Here is a 17080-nt window from a genome sequence, read left to right on the forward strand (position 1 = left end):
TGCACAGTACTTGGAGCAACATGCACGCATGCATGTGCAGCTGTGATCAGTGCATGTCAGGGGCACTATGAGTATTGTAATGGATGAGGGCAGCTTGGAGGTCCCCAGTGAGAGACTCGTGGTGTATAAAACCAGAATCTTCCTTCACACAACAGCCACTCCTCATGCTTAATGCTTGGATGTACCTCTGTCCAAGTGGCTCATAAAGAACTGGGAGGGAGACTACATACAATTATCTTGCCTTCAGTTTTATATTGAAAAACTACATTTTTGGATTGACTCTGTGCTGGTCCTAATGTCATGACAGGGGTTACAAATTTTTCTTTTGTTTGAAGACAGTCTGGGAATGGATGGTAAGTAATTTGTTCAAGTGTATGCAAGCTCTGGAGACCAGATATTCGTTCATTTGATGATAAGGATTACCGGCAAATGTATCTGTGCTTCGTCTTCAAATTATTCACATCAGCACCTCTCTCTCCTCAGGTCCTGTGTTGTCTCAGAGCTGTGCACTGTCTCTAACCTGCTGTGCCGATGGGGGGTCACTATTGAGCACCAAGGCCCCTCAAGTCAGTGGGGTCAGGGTTCAGATGGAGATGCATGCGCTTTGGCAGCAGTTTGACCAGCTGGGCACGGAGATGATTGTTACCAAAGCTGGAAGGTGACAATAACACATATCAACACTATTAACAACTGAACTTTTCTTTTGCTTATCCTTTCCCCTTTTTTCTCTATCTCTGTCGTTTACTCCATTATTTTCATTTTATGCCTTCATGTGCTTCAGAAGGATGTTTCCAACATTCCAGGTGCAAATCTCTGGGATGGATCCGACTGCTGAATATGTCTTGCTTATGGATTTCATCCCTGTTGATGATAAACGATACAGGTTACACACACGCACAGACACACACACAAAGATCGGGTTTGCAGTGTTTACTGTGCAACAGAGATCGTTGGTTTTTTTGGAAATTCAGAAAATCAATCTGTGCTGGTTACCATTTCTGCAAGCTTCATCTTACAAGTCCTATTTCTAAGGTTTATCATTTGTGTGTTTATGTGTGTGTTAGATATGCATTCCATAGTTCCTCGTGGTTGGTGGCAGGGCGAGCAGATGTTGCAGCTCCGAGCAGGATGCATTTCCACCCGGACTCACCTGCGCGTGGAGCCCAGTGGATGAAGCAGACAGTATCCTTCGATACTCTCAAGCTCACCAACAACTTGCTGGATGACAATGGACACGTCAGTTAAACCTAAAAAACAAGATGAAGTGTTTTGGTTTTCATTTCACAGTTAAATAACATGCAGAAATGTCCCTTTTTGGATTTACTAATCATGTGTTTTTTCCTATTTCCTCATTGGCAGATGATATTAAACTCCATGCATCGTTACCAGCCACGCTTCCATGTGGTGTATGTGGATCCGGCACCCAACAGCCACTTAAATGCTTACAGAAACTTCAGCTCTTTCTTCTTCCCAGAGACACGCTTCATGGCCGTCACCGCCTATCAGAACCACCGGGTAGGATGTCAGGATCAATCGGCTTCGAACTAAATTTAACCCCGGCACATCAGACATTCATCCCGCTCCCTTCAACAAAGCAGATTATTTGTGCTTAAAATGATATAATGAGCAAATGTTTAGGAAAGAATTTCACTATTTATTTTCCCACTTTCTCTCAGATTACCCAGCTAAAAATTGCAAGCAACCCGTTTGCTAAGGGCTTTAGGACTACAGACCCTCAGGATTGGTGAGTGCCTATTTGTCACTCAGTCAAGTGTGAATACAGCTTGCCTGATTGAGAAACAAATTTTTCCTTGATGGGCCAGTGGAAATCACAACTAGATGACTGTGTATCTTTATTACTATTATCAGCTGGTAAAAAGTCATATGGCAGCAGTCTCGATGATAACTAATCTTCGACCTTTGTATGGAGGACAGCAGACCATGTAAGGTAAACTGTTAGAGATGCAGTTCATGTGTTGGTTGAGGCATCTATATGTCCACAATGATTATGACTTTGTGTGTGTGTGTGTGTGCGTGTGTTTGCGTGTGTAGGGTGGGAAATTCCAGACCCCCGTCAGTATGGTGTCCACCAGAGGGCAGAACAATGCTCCTTACCGCTAAACCTGGAGAGCAGAGAAGCTGGGGCTCGAAATCAGGCAGTGAGTCTCACTGTTATATATGACTCAGATACAAATCAAGTTCAGTATACAGAGTTTTAATGTAGTTTACACTCCTCTCTTAACAAAGCATTTGTTTGAGGTTAGTTGAATTGGACAATGATTTTCTGCATTTATAATTTAAATCTATTTGCTGTGCAGATGCTGTGTACAAGAGCTCATAAGAAAGGCCTATTTCAATTTCAATACCAATGCTTGTACAACTATATACTAAGTGTTTTTTTCTCTATCATTTTATAAAGCCTGACCATACTATATAAAGTGGCTTGAGATAATTACAACAGTCCAACATGCATTATCTCAAGGCCTATACATAGTAAGGCTGAGCCCTTAGAATATTATAGAAAAATCAAACAGCTTGTTGGATTAATATGAATTATTTGAGTCAGCAGTGAGAAAATGGTTCAGATTTAAATTTCAAATAGACAAATAATTGGTGGTAAATTGCACCTGTCCGACCATATTCTTCTGCATCCACAGGACAGGAGGAAACAGCTTTGTTTCTGGTGGAGCAGAATGGACCCTTCCACCACTCTAAAGAGTCTGCAGAACTGACCGTGGAGAGGAGAGATGGGGAAAATGTATCAGCACCTGCTTCCTTCTTCCCTCTCACTTCTTACCGCGACTGTGCTGGATCATCTCAAGACAGAGACAATCAGCCCTATAGAGAAAACTAAGCAAAGTGACTGAGCTTTGACTTAAATGTGACCTTATTTGATATCATACAGCTTGTGTGCTTATAGCAAACGTTTGTGATAACCTTTACGAATAGATTTTTAAGAATCCTGCAGTCTAACATCAAGGGCATAATGTCTATGACAACATGACCGATGTACTGCAGTGACGCCGTACACTATATATAATATCCAATACATAATTTCCAATTAGACCACTACATAGTCACAGTGGTACTTAAAGAACATAAAACATACAGTATTGTTAGTCCCTACAAGCTCAATTGTAATTTGTCATTTGTGCAACAGAAATTTAGTTTGTTTTCTGAATTAATAAAATAACATTTCCCGAAATTGTGGGCGTTTTTCTTTTATCTTTAGGTTGGTTTTATTTGTTCTGGATGAGAAAAAATATAAATGGGAGAGAACCAACCATGTAATCCCAGAGAAAATAATAGAACTAATCGAAAATGTCAAAAATTGCCAGTATTGGGGTTGGTTGTATTAGACATACAAACTGGAAGAGCTGCTGTAAGGAATCTTGAGAGAAATGTGTTTTTATGTCAATTTGGATTTAAATGATGATGGTGTATATGCCTAACGAAACATAGAGAGAAGCCTATTTTATCACACGTATTAAAAATGCGCTAAAATGTGGATTTAAGCCAACAAGGCAAACTAGCTTCATTTTACAACCGACTTTACCACGTTTATGTTTTCATCCGCATTTATTTATCATTTAGCAGGATTATGAAAAAAAGGGGACTCATCGATTACCATGGAACTTTGTGGAGAGGCAATGAATGAGTTAAGACAGAATCCATTAAACAAATTTAAAATTGAGAGATATGGCATTTATTAACACATTTGTTGATTTCTCATAAAATAATCATGGATCTTTATCAGAAAAAAATAGGCACGCTTCATAAACACTCAAAAGGTGTTGAGTTTGTCCTCTAAAAATAATGGCGGCCTCTCAAGAGAGAAACCCTCTAGAAGTATTTAAATGTTAAGGGCTCATTCTACGGTAAAGAAAATAACAATTTGTAGCATGATCCCACACTTGTGACAACATCCGTAGGATTATTTTAGATTCAATTTCTGCCAATCGATCCCTTTCACCTAAATCTTCCACGCTGGACCTTTAGTGTTATTTTGAAAGCGCTGACAGGAAGTCACGTGGGGAGACGCTTCACCTTGACGGCGGTGATGCTCGCTGCCTCATCTCCCGAGGATGCAGCGGGGTAGATGGAGGAGGAGGCGGAGGTGAAAGACTGGAAGGCGGAGAACAGAAGGACCGGGCCGGGAGAGTACAGGGGGAGGATGCGGATCGCGGTCGCTCGCCGGACAGCCTGCCCAACCACCATGGCTCGGCTCGTTTGACGCGAGGATGTGCGGAGGAAACAGCGCGGGCCTGCAGGTTGATGAGAAATGGCGAGCGGAGGCAGCGAGGGCTTAACCGTGGGGGCGGTCTGACTTCCAGCGCTGGATATATCCGTGTGTTCGCATATTGTTTTCTTCTGAATTAGCTGTCGTCACGAAACCCGCAGTGGAAGCGGCAGTGACCCCGTCCATCTCCGCGACTCAGCTGCCAGCATGAGTGTAGCCGTCATTTTAGCATAGTTGCCAACGGATCTCCTCCGCGCCGCTGCGGCAGAGCGGGCGTCAAAGTGAACGGAGTCAAAGCCAAACACATACAGAGACAAACGCAAGCTCTTCGTCATGGAGGCGCCGTCGTTACGGGGCGCTCTGGTTATATTGTCGGCTATGTGCTGCCTCGGTTGCGGTCACTCGGCGCCCGAAGCCTCGGGCCTGCCTCGGGCCATCCGCGTGCCACTGCGGCAAGGCGCTCGCGCTGAGCCGCTACTGCCGCTGCCGGCTGCCGCGGGGAGACACGCGGCGCGGCGCAGGAGAGGAGCGGCAGCGAGCGGCATCAGCTTCGTGGATATGATCGATAACCTGCGGGGGAAGTCCGGACAGGGATACTACGTGGAGATGGCCGTGGGTTCTCCTCCGCAGAAGGTAAAGGTTGCAAATACACCATGATCCCTATGGTATCAAAAGCACGCTTCATGTACCAATATAACCACGTGATGGGTCATTTATAAATCATTTAAAAAAAGGTTATGCAATATGTCGTCATTGTCAGCACATGTGTGAACTGTGGAAGTGGCCAATGTGTATTATTTATGTGAAACTTCAGGCTGCAGAAAGCAAATCTCCCCAGGGACAATAAAGTTTATCTCATGAGATCATTTCAACTGTTGTTCTGAGCCCCCTGAAATAAAATATAATTATCTAGTATATATAATTAGATATGTCTATGGATAATTATTTACCATTATATATACCATCCAAGTTAACTGTGCAACAAACCCAATGACTAAAGTACTACATCCGACCATAATAAAGTAGCCCATTATTAAAATATATTGCACAAATAAAATTACATGCAAAAACATACAATATAAAACCACAGATATTTAAACTAAATCACGTAAGATCAAGTGGAATGATTACACATGACCCCATTTTTGGATTACAATTGATAAGAACCTGCTTTGAACATAGTCTGATTGTCCAATACTGTTGATGTCCTTGCAGTGACAGATGGCCTGTGTGTGCAAGTGTGTGAGTCTGTGTGTGTGTGTGAGAAAGAGGACTGAATGACACAGACAGATAATGGAACCATTAATTCTGTTGAGTGAAGGGTGCCAGCTGGGTGCTGCTGCGGTGTACAGGCTGGCACACAAAGGGCGATGGTAAGAGTTGGGAGGGAGAAAGTGATGAGGTGGAAGAAGAGGAGAAGGAGGTGAGGACAAAGGTGACAGAGAGTGTGAAATGGAGAAATGAAACGAACAGCAGCAAAGAGATACAACCGGGGAGGGCAACCAGGAGTGCATTAGAGCGAGAGCAGTGAGTCTGAGAGAGGTAGAGACAAAGCAAGAGTGTGTGACAAAGGGATGATGTGGGAGGTAGACTAGGGGCTATTAGGAAATGATGAGGCCTCTAAGGTGCAAAATGGAAGTGTCACAAAGCCACTAAGACAGATGCTTCCTACAGTATATCAAGGAGGGAGACACCAGAGTGACGACCAACCAGTTGAGTACAATCAGCAAAGACAGACTAACCCTACAAAAGGTTTTGAAGCTTAAGTGTACTTTAACCAGGTGTCAGCAGATATTCACCCTGCTAGAGGCTTGGGCACCATTTGCACGTTTTGGATTTATTGTTGGTGCCAATATGTTACCAAAATTGTGATATGTATTAAATCAAGCAATAGAACCCAAACGCTTTATCTGTTGTTCATCATGACTCATTGCAGATATGATGGTGTCATTGTTTGCTGATTTGCATGTTATAAAAACTTCATAAACAAAGTATAAAAAGCCCCAAATTACGTTTTTATATAAAATATGCATTTTTTCTTAATTCAGGTTCTACATAATTGGTTGTATTTGTATTTGTTATTTATTTAGATTTAAATTAATGGTTAATCTGTAAAATACCAAGCATCAAATATGTTTTTTGTCATAAGGGTTTGATTATGACATCTTAGGAACCAGTCAATGTAAGCGCTCACATCCAATATTTTCAGTGATGTTGCAACTTTTATTCCTTAGAAACAAGGTCAATTTTGCCAAGGTTTGCCTTCTGTGTACACTTCTAACCAATCAGAACGCATGTGGTTTACAATCCAACATTTTGAAGCTATACTAGACCAATAGAGGAACACCTTCCTCTTCTGTCAAGCAACAGGCAACCAAACATCTGTTGAAGAAAATGAATGAACCAAATGCCGACACCTGGGACTGTTTACAAACAAGTTTACTCAAATAACATTCTCAGGTAAAACTAGCACCCGAGCACTTGCGAACTTGGGACCTCATGTGGCCGCGGGGGAGGGCAGTCTGAGATCGGGCAAAACGGCTCAGTGTTGCGTGATTCACCTCCTGTGTCCGTCACACAATGTTGAACCACGCCTACAAATCACGCATTACGGTCCACACCATTCAAGTGCAGACCACATAGTGAAAATAGAATGTTGATCTAATTAATGTTGTAAACCAAGACTTATTTCCTGTTGCCAGTAGGTGGCGCTATTACTACATACAGAAGAATATCTGTTCAGGTTGGGGCTCTGATGAAGCTGAGCCATATGGGGCCAATTGGACAATAAAAGTTTCTTCAATGTCATCAAAGGAGCCTTCTCCTAAATGAAGAAGGAGGAATAAGCCATAAATTTAAAGCTTATTCTTCTTCCTTATAGTATAAAATAATATAGCAAAGAAACGCCCAGCCATGCATGAAATAACACAGGAAATTAATGTTTGACCCATGTTGTGCAATAGAAGGAGTTTGCATCACTTGTGTATGAAGGGTGATACTTTTGCCCAGGCCAGAGTATACCCCAGGGATAAACTGTCCTACGGCAAACTATACCCCGGGATGTAAAATGGCCTAGGCCAGACTATACCCATCCAGGCAGGGCTGGTCCTTTTTTTTTGCCCCTTCTATTCTTACAACGAATAAGTTGACATTGAGAAATATATATTCAACATAATGGGAAAATTTGCCAAAAGAACATGCTAGCGCATTGATGGGTATGGTTCGAGTGTGGGTCAAAGGGACAAAAAAAAGGAAATTAATACTTTTTTTGAAACTTGCATGCACCTATTGCAGAACATTGTTAATATCATTGCTTGAATGTTGCCTAGTTCTGTATCCCTCCTCCACTCCCTGAAATGCCCAGACATGCAAGAGACGTCTTACAAACGTTAGATGATGGCTGAAGCTCAAGCACTCTGGACTCTGGTACTGGAAGAAAAATAATAGATATCTGGACTCTATTTTATTATAACCTGACAGAAAATAAAACACAACGCACTGCAAGAATGGGAGACAAGCATGATCATTTTCTTAGGTGTTGAAGTGTCAGGGCGTAGTAATCAGTTAGTTTTCTCCCTTAACTTACCTGACAAAGCTGAACCCCCAATAAAATGTTGAAAAATTAAGTAATTCTTCTGTATATCACTCAACACTACTGATGTCATGGGGGTATAAACTGGCCTGAGTTAGGCCAATTCATACCCTGGAGTATAAATTGGCCTAGGCCATAATATACCTGGGGTATAATTTAGCCTAGGCCCCTTAAACGATTAATGATCTGTTACACCGGGACTCGGATCATAGGTGAGTATTTAGTTGCTGATAGAACAATGCACACTGAAGTTACACCTTAATTTTCACACTGATCAGTAGGTAGTTCTATGACCCTGAGCTGGTTTTGACATATGGAGCCATTTAGGCCTTGACTTTGATCATAGGTGAAAATGTTGTTGCTTATTGGACAATGCAATAGAAGGTGCTATGACCCTGAGTTAATAATAATAAACCTTTTTTGATGGGGACCATGGCCCAGCCATGGTCATACCCGTGAAGAAAAAACTACCCTTTACATTTTCACCAGCTCTGACATGCCCGCGAAATATAGTGAGTTTTCAAGTTGGTTCAAGCTGTCACAAATGCAAAACGCAATAGAGCCATCAGTGCTCAGGCCCTAACTATGACCTGTAGCATTAGTTTTCACACTGTCGGAATAGTCAGGCATTCAAAAAAAAAATCTGAATTATTCGCTGTACACACATAAAAAGCTTTTCGTTATTTCTTATTAAGAAAATATTCACAAATGGATTTTTGGAATTCATTATGAAGCATCTGAGACTCAAAAGGTGAATCTGCTCCGTCCAGACTGGGGATGATGTTTGATCAGGTTTGATTGACTGTGCTCTGGCAAAATAAGCAAAAATCTAAACAATGACTTGGCTCACATTTACAATGCCAAATGGCAAGTTGTGGAAATGAGCTCAAGTCATTTTCAGTATCTTTCATTTGTGTTGCGTTCTGTTCTGGTATCCACTGAATGATTCCTGCGCCATCATCGAGGGTGAAGGTCAAATATAATGGCCAGTGGGAGAGAGGAACTCTGCCAGGGAGGACAAGAGAGGGAGAGAGAGGAGAGAAAGACTTGACGTCTCACCCTGTCAGGATGCAGCCGAGTGTGTGTGTGTGTGTGCGTGCGTGCGTGCGTGCGTGCGTGCGTGCGTGCGTGCGTGCGTGCGTGTGTGTGTGCGTGTGTGTGTGCGTGCGTGCGTGTGTGCGTGTGTGTGTGTGTGTGTGTGTGTGTGGATAGAACCAAAAACTGATTAATCCTGTGCAGTCAGCAAAAACTTGTCCAGAGGAAAGTGTTGTGTGTGTAGCTAGCATTATCACTTAGCACAGGTGTGAACAGTACTGCATATGTGTGTATATATCATGGTATAAGCTGTATGCATGAGGGGAGGGGGGAAGCAGACAGAGTCAGTATTTAATCTTGGACTTCAGGCACAGCAACTGAGACAGTTGCAGTTCTGTGGATGTTTAAAGAGCCAATCCATTATTGAACACCTTGCTCTATGGCTGCTGCTCTCTTTTTCGGTTTTGGTGTTTCTGTGCCCCTCCTGTCTTTCCTCTTTCCATCTGTTTCCTTTGCCAGTGTGTTGGTGTTTTTTCTTTTCTTTAACTGTGATCAGGAATCTGTCATTGAAACATCAACTACAATGTTGCTTGCTAGAGCCATATGCATACAAATGTAATTAAATAGTTGATGAATGGGACACAGTTATATTAAGTAGTGTCATTCAATACATCTGTCTTTTCTTCTGCCATTGTGCTCCATTTACACATTCACTGTTTGGACTGCAGAATATGATACTCACATGGAGATGCAGATAGGAGAGGAGGAGATGGGAGGGGGAGTAAGAGGGGCAACCTAAGATGAGGGGAGAGCTAGAGAGGAGAAAGCACAGGGGATGCTGAAGGACATGTAGGGCAACAGGGACATGCCACCAGACACTAGAGGGAAGGAGAAATAGATTGATATGATAACATTTAAATGGTGAGAGATAAAACTGACAACAGGCCTCCAATAAATAGCCCGAACTTTTGAAAAGATCAAATGAATCAATAACACACACACAGAGACTATTGTTTTACACATGGCAAAGTCTGTCAGAGAGGGAGCCGTTACAGATTTCACTTTGGCTTCGGGGATTGAGCGTAATCAAATTCACAGTGTCAGCCAAGCGTCAGTTTTACCAATCTATTGATTTCCCCGGAAAGTACACTGCATATGTTAAAATAATTCCTCTGTGTCTTTCTCCTTCTCTCTCCATCTTATTAGCTGAACATATTGGTGGACACAGGAAGCAGTAACTTTGCTGTCGGAGCGGCTGCACATCCCTTTCTGCACAGATACTACCATCGATCACTGTGAGTAGAAACTAGGGCTGTGAAATGATTACAATTTTTAATCAAATTAATCACAGGTTTCTATTGATTAATCATGATCATCACATTACCGATTTTCTCGGTATATTTTTGTGAAAACAAAAAGTTTGATGACAAAAGACGGATATATACATTTAATTTGTTTTCTTTTTATATTCATAAATAAACAAAACAACGGTGCTGCAACTCAGCAGTTCGTTAGCAGTTATCTTTGCTCTTCCATTTGGAACATTAATATAATCTTCATCCTAAACAGAATTCGGGCACCTTAGCCATTGTGTGGTTGAATAAAACTTTTTTTTATAAATCAAATATTTGAGCTTCTTAGCTCAAATATTTTTTTTATATTTTTTGTCAAACAACCATTAACCACACCATGACACAATCTAATGCCTCTAAAGGCCCTCTTTGCTAGTCGTTCTTTAGCCAGTTGGTGAGGCATCTACCTTGTTCACATTCTATGACAGTAAAGCTGACCGCTTCTTTGACACAATGTGTCCTGCGAGTGAGTCTGGTTTGGCGCACTCCACCCGAACGCCCCTCGCCGACCAACGCATGCTTCGCGTTGCGGTGGTCAGGCGGGTATTACTACCTTGAAACGATAACGTCTTCCCGCAGAGTGTGCATATCACCTTGGATTTATTGAATGTTCAATCTTTGTTTTTTTGGAACACGATCTTCCTGTCCAGAAGGTCCTCAGGTTCATCAGAATTATCCATATTGTTTGTTTGTTTGAATAGCAGCTGCCGCCTGACTGCATTAGAGCGGCGACTAGTGCAGAGGCGGCGGAATTGGAAGGTCCTTCTGCGCATGCATTAAATGCGTAAAAAAAATATTAACAGTATTAATCCTGTAATTTAATCATAACGCGTTAACGTGTTATTTTTCACAGCTCCAGTAGAAACACATGTAAAAGTATACAAACAGCCACAAAAATAATTTTTATCACTAATTCATTTTTATGGAAAAGTTCCAACAGATCATTTATTCTTTTTTAACTGTAGCATGATTTGCAGATTCCTTTTTTCTGTACTAAATTATTTACCATCCAATACTTGCTGTTGGTTATTTTCTTTCTACTTTATTTTATCACTGAGAAAACACAAAGATGGATTCATGAAAAGATGCTTTTTAATGTGGTCATTTACCTGTTTTCCTTTTTTCAATGGAATACCACAACTGTTCAGAACGTCTTAATTTGACTTGACAGCGAGGTGACAGAGCGCCTAAATTGTCGGTGCATTTGGACAGCGAATGATGTACCAGAGGAAAAATACAGACAAGCGAACTCCTCTACTGGCATTGGGAAAGGAGTCAATCACCTTTTTTAAACCTGTGTATACCCACTAACTTGTGTTTTACTAGAGGTATTGCTTCTCTATCACCATTTTCTCACCTCTCGCTCTTTTCTTCCTCCCTGTTGTCTTCTAAATCCACTCACAGCTCCGGCTCATACAATGACCTCGGAAGGAGCGTGTACGTTCCTTACACCCAAGGCCGCTGGGAAGGGGAGCTTGGCACGGACCTAGTCTCTGTCCCACACGGCCCCAACGCCAGCTTGCGTGCCAACATTGCTGCAATCACCCAGTCAGATCGCTTCTTCATCAATGGATCCAACTGGGAGGGAATCCTGGGACTGGCCTACGCTGACATAGCCCGGGTGAGAGCAGCAACCCAACATGGTTAATGATTAACTGATACAGAGCCGAAAGTTGTTTGGACAGAAATTGTATGAAAACACAGTTTTAGTAGTATCTGGCAGAGGGGGGAGCAGGAAGGACAGGGAGAGAAACAGTATTTACTAGTATGGATGCAGTCAGAGACGGATGGAGCAGAGCATCTCTCTAATCTCTAATCATGGACTATATAAGATCACTGGACAATAAGATGGATGAGCTAGCATCCAAGATGAGGAATCTTCGAGGACTTCGGTGAGCGTAATGTTTCACAGAGAGCCATGGCAACAGGAAGATACTCCAGGTGCCATCAATGCCATCTAGGGTTTTCAGGAATGTGTCTAAAGCTCATACATTTAACTTTTTTGCCATATGTCCATATCACATTAAAGGGGAGGTCACACGCACCATCTTGCTTTATGTTTGCATCCGCTTCTCTGTTAACCCAGCGACTGTGTTCAATGTCATCTGCTCTGTTACTGCAAGACTCTAGACTCTCGACCACAGCGCTGTCTTCATGATCGTCAACTGGGCAAGAGTCTCCCCACTTTCACTCAGTTGTTGGACTGTATTTCCTTAGGAGACTGAAACTGTGAACTGCTAACATTTTTTGCTAACATTACTTCTCTCCAGCATACCAAACATAGGCAGTTAGAATAGTTTCAAAGATTGTGTTCATTCAGTCTCCTGTGAATGATCGAGACAGTAAACTAGGGTAGCCCCTATGAGCCCTGAGCTTGTTCAAATCTACAGAGAATACTTCACCTCATTTTTGTAGCTGCCTGAATACCTAATCTGGTGTAAGAGGATGATACCTTTATGATGATGCTACTATGCTATAATGACATTGGATCTATGGATAGACAGTGGATACAGTTCTTTAAAAGTTCAATGATCTGACATCTGAAGAATTTGATTAGGAAAATAACACTTTATTTTGCCTGAGTGCCAGGCTGCTGAATCTTAAGAGAGCTCCTACTCCTCAGCCTCCCCTAAGTCAACCTCAGTGTAAGGGGGAGAAAATGAAATTTGAAGCTGACGCTATAAACAGCAGCTTGGTTAAGTCTTTCAGACGAGAATCATCCTATCATTACCCTTTCTGTTTCTCTCCAGCCTGATGAGACATTGGAGCCTTTCTTTGACTCTCTGGTTCGTCAGACCCAGGTCCCCAACCTCTTCTCTCTCCAGCTGTGTGGAGCTGGCTCCACCCAAAACGACGTCCTCGGCAGCGCTGCTGTTGGTGGCAGCATGGTGAGACACACACACACCCACACACACACATGCACATTCGGCATACAGTATCATATTTGAATATTTCCCCCTTGTGCTAACAGATCATCGGTGGAGTGGACAAATCACTGTACGTAGGAGATCTTTGGTACACTCCTATCCGCAGGGAATGGTATTATGAGGTCATCATCGTACGTATTGAGGTTAATGGGCAGGACCTCAACATGGACTGTAAAGAGGTGAGATGTAACTGATATGAATTATTTAACGGTCAGTCATTGATTTCATCCAAGAGTTTTGTAACTTGTGACTATTTCTCTGTCTTTGACAGTACAACTATGATAAGAGTATTGTAGACAGTGGCACCACCAACCTTCGACTGCCTAGAAAAGTCTTCCAGGCTGCAGTCAAGGCTATTGAAGCTGCCTCTTCGGTCAGTCCTTACAGTTACACACAGACCTTTTTCGTTCTGTCAATATTAGTAATTGATCATTATTTGGAATCTTTGAATGAATCTGTCTTCTTGCCTCTGTATTTCAGACTGAACAGTTTCCCTCTGGATTCTGGCTGGGGGAGCAGCTGGTATGTTGGCAGGTCGGCACTACGCCCTGGCACATCTTCCCAGTTATCTCCCTTTACCTGATGAGTGAAAACCGCAACCAGTCCTTCCGAATCTCCATCCTACCGCAGGTATTATACGGATTATCTGGAGTTCAGTGTTAGTTAGAGTGGACAGGAGTTTCACTTGCCAGGTTCAACATCTGGATGAATTCAGGAGTAGCCCAATGCAAATACAGATATTGTCAGACAGATTCACTGCGAGAAAGGGGGGCATTAATGTTTTTAACACACAACAGATTACACAACTGAAAAAACAAAACAAAAAGAGAACAAATATCTGAGAATGAAAAAGATTAATAATATTACCATACAAACTTTTAGAGTTTCCGGTGTAAACAGCGTTGCAGTTCAATCCAATACAATTGAAGTAAATAGTAAATGGTCTCACCAGGCCCGGTCTCCCTGCATTAAAAATGTTTTTTTCTATTATTTTTTGATAATATCAATTAGATTATGTAGTTATCCTTTTGAGTTTTGTGTTGTATGAGTTGACAGTTTATTGTGTTCTGTTTGTGATGTTGCTCTGTTTGGATGTTGTTTTGCCAGATATGTTGGGTCAGATCAGCAGGTCAATCAGGAAGAGTGAGAGCAGGTTTGCATGACCAGGCTTCGGGGAAAGGAGGGGTTTTATTTTCTGTATTTTTGCAGATAGATTGAATTGTGAGGTCAGCAGTAGGTCAGACTCCTAACTTGGTCATGTGTTCATCAAGTTGAGTGTGGTCCCTGTACTTGTCTTTCTGTTGAGCTCACCCTATAGTTACCAGCGTAGGTGGTAGGTTCCAGGCAGGTGAGGCTATTAAGGTAAATGCCAGTCAGTCATGAAGAAAGTAAAGAAGAAAGGACAGAGGAAATATTTCATGTTTTCTTCCCCATTTTGGGGGGGGGGGGGGGGTTTCTGAATTTTTTTTTCCAGACTTCTCCTGCCTAAGGCTCTGCTACTTTAGTATTACATTTTTTCAGTGCCAAATAATGATACATATGTTTGAATAAGATGTCACCATTTACTGCAATTGTATTAGATTTGGCTGCAACACTGTTTACCCTTGAAACTCGAAACACTTCACCCACATCTCCATCGGCATAGTGGTGAGTAGATAATAAGTGATTTTTCATCTTTGGGTGAACTATTGCTTTAAGAAAGGTGCTATATAAGTGGAGTCTACAACCATTTAATGATTTATTCATAAAAATAAAGATTTTTTTCAAACAATCCTGTTCATAATTTAGCACAACATACTAGTCGTTACTCTAATATAGGTAAGGACTTCAACAAGAGTGTGTGTTTGTGACTCCTCTTAAATCCAACCGCCCTCTGATCCTTTTCTCTTTCTGTTCATATTTAGCAATACCTGAGGCCAGTAGAGGATGTAGCTTCAGCCCAGGAGGACTGCTATAAATTTGCCGTTTCCCAGTCGAGCACTGGAACAGTGATGGGGGCTGTCATCATGGAGGGCTTTTACGTGGTCTTTGACCGTGAGAAGAAGAGAATTGGCTTTGCTGTTAGCACTTGCCATGGTGAGGACGATAGTAAGGAGGGATGACGAGGGGAGGAGGGAGGGGATGAGTAACCGAATGAAAAAAGTTTGCTTGTGTGAAAAAATAAACATGAATACGGAATTATAGATGGCCTGGAATAGGGGGACTAATAAAAGGCTATGATATTTATAGTTTAAAAAGTATCTCAGTTGATCTTTCTGTTTGTAAAATACCTTTTATCCCAACCTCCCGTTTCTAGTGCACGATGAGTTTCGCACAGCCTCTGTGGAGGGCCCATTCCACGGAGTTGACCTGGAGGACTGCGGCTACAACATCCCTCAGACGGACGAGTCCACTCTCATGACCATCGCCTACATCATGGCCGGAATCTGTGCTCTCTTCATGCTGCCGCTGTGTCTCATGGTGTGCCAGTGGCGCTTCGCCCGTTGCCTCCACCCACACGGGGACTTTGCTGATGACATATCGCTCCTGAAGTGAAGAGGGAGAAGAAGGGGACAAAACTGGTCATAGAGACCTTAACTTGAATCACAGGAGAGAAATGGATCTTGGAAGCAGGGGATGTATGACAAGTGTTTTTTTGTTGAAGGAGAGCTTTAGAAAAGGGTTTTCAGGAATATAATATATAAAGTACAGAAAATGCTGAGTGACAGTATGTGAGGATCCATAACTGACCCCAAACTTTTCCTGTTTGAGCCACCTATGCAGATCTGCATGGTTAGGGAAACAGAATGGTGAAATTTGAGTCAAATGTGAAATAAACAATTTATTTCTTTATTATAAATAGTGTATGAATAGACCACAGGGAAGAATTGGATTTGGAATCTTGATAGATTTATCTCAGCATTGCAGAACTCCACACAGATTGATATGGGAGAAAAAAACTAATTTACAAACATGGCTTAAGGAATAAACTGGATGTGACCGAATACGACAATGTGAAACCATCAGTTATGAAGGATGGTATGATTTGAACATACAGTTTATAAATCCTTTCTTTGTGGCATATGACTAAATGAAACAAGTTGATAAGTGTAAGCATGCCTGTAAGTGTGCACAGCTGTACTGTCATTGAAGAGTATACAGAAAGATTTAATGAAAATTAAGACAAAAAAAGGATACTAGCATCTATGAAGTTAAACTATTTTGCAAATGCAAGTAAAGAAATCCGCAACGCAAATCAAGTAAGCATAAAGAGGCTAATATATGGAAGTAGTCGATTGTTAAAGCATTTATTACATAAATCCGGTTTTATGAGACTGCTGAGACAGAGTCAACATCAGATGTCACTTTTTCTTCTTATATTGATATCTTAAATCTATTGTACAGAACGCATTCCAAGTCTTCTGTTTTGTGCAGACACACATACATACACACTCACACAGAATACACATTGCTTACCAAACTGCTGCACCATCTGATGATTTGAACATCACTCATTAACTTAATAGGGCTTCTTTCACAGACACAAACAACCTAACTCAACACATCTTTCAATGGGGACCATACACAGTATGCTTGGACCAGGAAACCAGCCCAAAGTATGTTATAACACTAAAGAAATATATGTATGTCTACGAGCGACAGTTTGTAATGTGTCTCAGCAAGCTGTATATAGAAAAACTTAAAACTGTATATTTATCTGTCAGGCGCTGGCAGCACTGTTCAACCAATAAAGTACTTGTCGTGACTGTCAAATCGTTTTATTTTTTTAGAGAGAGAAAGAGATACTGAGCGGGTCTACTGGCCTGCTTGAAAAAGGTGAAATCTTTCACCTTTTCAACTCTATGACATCTGAGATTCCTTAGATCTATGACCACTGACACTGTCAATATATGTACAGGATGCATGTATCATATAAAGTATTGTAAAAATATAT

The 17080-nt window shown here is 41.7% G+C and overlaps 2 protein-coding genes across 2 annotated transcripts; both read left to right on the forward strand.

Annotated features, from left to right (window-relative positions):
* Window positions 1-416: 416 nt before the first annotated feature.
* On the forward strand, window positions 417-3199 carry LOC133951896 (T-box transcription factor TBX1-A-like; the record flags this gene model as incomplete). Its single annotated transcript, XM_062386142.1, has 7 exons — window positions 417-658; window positions 782-883; window positions 1065-1236; window positions 1360-1515; window positions 1677-1744; window positions 2053-2159; window positions 2658-3199. Coding segments are annotated over 7 exons (1044 nt in total), but the record flags the coding sequence as incomplete, so codon positions are not given.
* Window positions 3200-4042: 843 nt separating this feature from the next.
* bace1 (beta-secretase 1) lies at window positions 4043-16899 on the forward strand. Its single transcript, XM_062386140.1, has 9 exons — window positions 4043-4873; window positions 10074-10162; window positions 11624-11840; window positions 12970-13107; window positions 13191-13325; window positions 13418-13519; window positions 13627-13776; window positions 15051-15222; window positions 15443-16899. The coding sequence occupies exons 1-9, from the start codon at window positions 4574-4576 to the stop codon at window positions 15679-15681; spliced, it is 1542 nt and encodes a 513-aa protein (XP_062242124.1). The 5' UTR covers window positions 4043-4573; the 3' UTR covers window positions 15682-16899.
* The last annotated feature ends 181 nt before the right edge of the window (window positions 16900-17080 follow it).

Source organism: Platichthys flesus, chromosome 4 (genome assembly GCF_949316205.1).
Source record: "Platichthys flesus chromosome 4, fPlaFle2.1, whole genome shotgun sequence".
In the NCBI taxonomy this organism is placed as follows: domain Eukaryota; kingdom Metazoa; phylum Chordata; class Actinopteri; order Pleuronectiformes; family Pleuronectidae; genus Platichthys; species Platichthys flesus.